The sequence below is a fragment of the Colossoma macropomum genome, unplaced genomic scaffold, assembly GCF_904425465.1.
Source record: "Colossoma macropomum unplaced genomic scaffold, Colossoma_macropomum, whole genome shotgun sequence".
Lineage (NCBI taxonomy): Eukaryota > Metazoa > Chordata > Actinopteri > Characiformes > Serrasalmidae > Colossoma > Colossoma macropomum.
Genome location: NW_023494800.1, coordinates 3,691,014 through 3,696,013, shown reverse-complemented (window position 1 = coordinate 3,696,013; position 5,000 = coordinate 3,691,014). Strand labels below are relative to the sequence as shown.

The 5,000-nt window shown below is 39.3% G+C and overlaps 1 protein-coding gene across 1 annotated transcript in view; it reads left to right on the top strand.

Annotated features, from left to right (window-relative positions):
- LOC118819701 (WD repeat-containing protein 7) overlaps positions 1 to 5,000 on the top strand; it is a 292,651-nt gene that overhangs the window by 237,867 nt on the left and 49,784 nt on the right. The window contains exon 22 of the mRNA XM_036587568.1: positions 590 to 776. Coding sequence (XP_036443461.1) covers positions 590 to 776 — 187 coding nt within the window. The remainder of the gene's footprint in view (positions 1 to 589; positions 777 to 5,000) is intronic.

Sequence of the window (5,000 nt, the reverse complement as noted above, 5' to 3'; positions counted from 1 at the left end):
TATATGGTTCTATAAAAAGAAGCAGAAAGAGCCAAAAGGCTTCTTCTATTATTACACGCTTGACATCGTAACAATAGCAGAACCTTTTTTGGTGCTATATAGAACCAGTTTCAAAAAGGCTCTATACAGAACCATATACAACACATTCCTCATCAATCTGAAGAACTCTTTCACCATGCAACGAACCATTTAAGCATGCAGATGGTTCTATACCGGACCACTGTCTTTCCTAAAGAACCCTTGAAGAACCATCTTTTTTAAGAATGTACTTAGTCATCTTGTGAATGCTGACATAAGCTCTTCATAAACAGTCAAGTATTGCTTTTTAAACGCATCGTTCGGTGTTCATATGTGTGTTATGAAGTCTCTGTGTAGGTAGCCTTCAAACGCAAGTGTTACTCTGTTAACGGTCCTCATTATGTTTAAGTTTTAAACGAGTTCCCTTTGAAGTTTTTTGCCTCTGGATTTAAACCGTGTCATTGGCAGCTGACAGTCGAACTGACTCGGCGTTTAGTGACATTAATCCAGAACTTTAATATGAACTAAGAATGTCTAGTTAACTTTAGTTGTTTCCTTCTTCATTTTTCAGGTAAAGCTCTGACGTTCCTCCTCCTCCAGCCCCCCAGCCCGAAGCTCCCCGCCCACAGCACCATCCGCCGCACAGCCATCGATCTGATTGGCCGAGGCTTCACCGTGTGGGAGCCGTACATGGACGTGTCCGCTGTGCTCATGGGTCTGCTGGAGCTGTGCGCAGACGCAGAGAAACAGCTGGCCAAGTGAGAGCACTGATATTCTCACTCCCCAACATGCACACTTATAGCAGTTCACACACACACACACACACACACACACACACACACCTGCCAACATTATAGCACATCTGAAATAATATTCAGGTCTTCTTTACTTTTCTTTTTGTTGACTATTCTGTTTATTGGGTAAAGGGCAAAGCAGAAACAAGATACATGCATAAATTTTGCTATTCCCAACAATTTTATATATATATATATATATATGTGTGTGTGTGTGTGTGTGTGTGTGTGTGTGTGTGTATCCCACTGTTGTCAGAAGAAAACCTTGTATATCCACAATGGTAACTTCACAGGAGAAGGAAAAAACATACTTTACTTTTAATGTAAGTCAATGGAACCAGACTCCCCCCCCCCCAAGTAATTTTGGGTCATTTCCTTTGGTCCATTCATCATGAAATTTACACACAATGTAAAGAGTAACAGGCATTTTCAAATTATGTCAAAAACTGAATGTGTGTGTGTGTGTGTGTGTGTATATATATATATATATATATATATATATATATATATATATATATATATATATATATATATATTTCATATCATATATAAAATGTATAGGTAAATGAAAAAAATTGAAAAGTAAAAAAAAAAACCTTGTAATTACTGTGATATACTGGGAACGTCACACTGCCTGATCTCAGAGAAGAAAGAGGAAAAGGGGCCACTTATGCGAAGAGATTGATGTGCATCACCTTAAAGTGTGTGTCTCATTTTTTCCAAGTAGAGAAAGGAGGCAACATCTTTAAGCCAGCGTCCAAATGAGGTGGAGTGGGACTTTTCCACTGAATTAAAATAAGGCGTCGCTAAAAGGGTGAAAAAACCAAGGACATTGGAATTAGCAGCTGAGATAGTAGAATCTTTGGGCATTAAACCAAACACAGCAACTAGGGGTCAAGATATAAAGCAGAGGCAGCCAAACACAGACTGCCTTCTTTACTTTTTCCTCCCATTTTACAGTTATATGTTATATACTGTTATATGAAAGCGAGAGAACATCCGAGGGTGTTTTCACCAATTTTAAACAAAAGCACATCCCTCTATGTATTTATGTTCATGTTTTTATGTTTGTCTTTATTTTAATCTTATATTGTGTTTTTAGACAGTGTCTCCGTTTAGATTCAGATATTTTTGCCAATCATCTTGAATACATTCCGATTACAGATTAAGACTGAGGTGTTTATTCTCACTCTACTCAACAATCTGATGAAAATCTCCGTTTACATGCTCACTACAAGTAATCAGATCCAAAATGTGTAGAGAACCGCTTAGTGTAGACGTTACCATGACAACCAGCATCCCGTGAGTCCAGTCAGAGTGAGATGAGCAGCAGTGAGCAGTGCTTGTGTTTTTAACTGCTTCAAAATGATGTCAGACTCAGGAAAACGTCCTTCACATGTCCTTATTAAAGAAGGCCGAGAGGAAGACGTCGTGTTCTGAGACACATAAGCTGGACGTCCGTCCCACCGCCGTCTTTTAAAGATCAGAGCATAAACTTCGTCTCCTCTGCAGACCAGTTTCTGCTCCGCCATGTTGAACGGTATAAACTTTCACTATGACGTGACGAACACGATCAGAACGGACTTAAACTTTCTGATAGGGAATGTAATCAGATACAGGCGTTTACACGGATATTATTCTATTCTGATTGAGCTATTAGTCGGATTATTAATGGATTATCAGGCTGCATGTAAACATGTCTGGTCAGTGGTGGTCCTGTAGTGGTCTTTTTCCACTGATGAATGAGAGAAGTGGGCTGATAAATTGTGCAGCAACAGATGGGCCACAGTCTGCGACTGTAAGCCTACACAGTGCCTCTGGCTGGCATTTTTGATAAAATGGCCAAAAAGTGTAGATACGAGTTAACTGGACCTAACAGTATTAATTTGTGGTAGTTATTAGTCTTAATGAGAGTCTGTAGGTCTAACAAACACAGTGATACATACTGTAAAAGCTCTTTCTGCCTTTTTAACATTATTTTCTCTTGGATTCATAAACCTTTTTCAGCAGTTTTGTTAATTACTGTTTGCGTTTTGGAACCACCTACTTTATAACTTATAAACTGGCCACTCAGTACATATACTGAAGACTCTGAGCTCTGTTTTATCTGCATGTAAACACAGTCACTATAGTAGTTTGGTGTCATTTGAGAAATCTCACTAAAGTTCAGCCTTTTCTCTCTCAGAGCGACGCAGAGAAACCTGTTCATGCATTTGTTACAGCAGAGCTGATCACTGTAATGGTCTTCTTACTGGACTTCCTAAGAAAACTATACATCCTTTACAACACGTACAAAATACATCAGCATCCTAACAAAAACAGCACAGAGAGATCAGATCAGTCCTGTTTTAAAAGAGCTGCACTGACTGTATCACTTAGGATAGATTTTAAAGCTCTGCTACTAGTTTTTAAAGCTCAAAATGACCTTAAAGCACCACTTACATCACAGAGTGTCTGTTTATGGTCTTAGATCTGCAGATACTGACCTACAAACACCCTCTGTAAAATACAGAAAACATGGAGAGACTCGTTCAGTTATTCTGCTTCTAAACTGTGGAGCTCAGTTCACCTTTTATTAGACAGTCAAGCTCAGAACTCACTTTTAATAAACATTGAAAAACAGATCCCTTTAACTTTAAAACTCTACTTTAAACTCTTGGTGTTTAATTTGATCTGTCATTTTCTAATACGATTCTAAATGAATACTTATAATTTCTTGTATTACTGTTAAGCTTTATCTTCTGTCTGTAAAGCACTTTGAGCTGCCACCGGCATGAAAAGTGCCATGTAAATAAAAAATACTACTATTATTATTATTATTATTAAAATAGCACCTGATCCCAACTATTCCTAGTCAAATTGGTTATTTACCTCAAAAATGGCAACTTAACAGGAGGAAGAAAAAAAAAATTTTCTTAACTGTTAATGAAAATTAATGTACCGAGACCCCCCCCCAAGTAATATAGACCATTTCTATTGGTCCCTTTATCATGAGGTTTAAACAGAAGGCAGAGGATAACTAGGCTTTTCAAATTCTGCCCAAAAATGAGAAATGATAATAGAGACTAGAGTAGAGCTGGAAGGTTTTGGCACAGCAGTGATGAATGCTTACAGGACCTGCACACTTATTCATATATAATAAATATGCCTCACTCAAACATCTGTCTGTTTCTCCTCAACACCTCTCCTTTCCCCGTCTTCTCCCGCTGCCCAAACGGCACGAAGCCCGTCTCCATCGCGCGTATCCGCCGGGCCGGACGTGCAGACGGATGAGAAGCAGGCTGTAATGTGATTGGAGGGCATTAATATGATGTAATGATGTCTGCCCTGCTGTATGGCAGGACCTTTAAGAGGAAGAGGGAGACCCATATGTCTGGAGGTTAACCTTCACTAGGCAACCCCACAAACGAGGTTAAAGCCGGGCATGAAGGATACCCCCGGCCTCGGCTTATGTCGTTAAGATGAAACCCTATCTCAGCAAATTTATTATGAATACAAATACGTCTGCCTTTTTCGTAGTAGCTCGTGCTAATAGGGTTAGCGCAAAATGGTGGTCATTTTTCAGGCGGGGAGAGAGGCGGATGGTGGCGGGGGGTGGTGAGGCGAGACGCTTCCATTTACAACAAATCTCAAAATATCAGCATCGGGTCAGATCAGATTAGACTCCTCTGTTTGTTGGATTTGTAATATAATGGGAATTTGCTCGACGGAACAACATCGTCATTTAAACATGATGGCAAACGAAGTGTGAAGTAAAGGAAAAGCCATCGAAATGATCTGCTGTTGGCAATTACTGGCCATTTTATTGGAAACACCTACCGTATAGGTGCACAGGTGACTGGACTGGTTCGGTTGCCTTCAGACGTCCTTTTCCAAATATGTGTCCCTGCACCCTGCATTTCCCTGCATCTTCCTATCCACTTGAGTGGTCTACAAAGTCCATATTTAAGAGAAAATGGACAAAAGCTTTCAAGAAAACACAGTTTAGTCCACTGAAAGGATGCTTAATTTATTTGGCTAAAAATATTTGGTCACACTTTATTTGGTTGGTCACACATTTAACTTCAAGTTCAGTTGCATTTAATAGATATTTAGTTGAATGTTCCATAAAGATAAACTGAGTATCGACAAAGCATCTATGGTGGACTGTCCAAATAAAGTGTTACTAATGTTTGTGTTCGATATGTT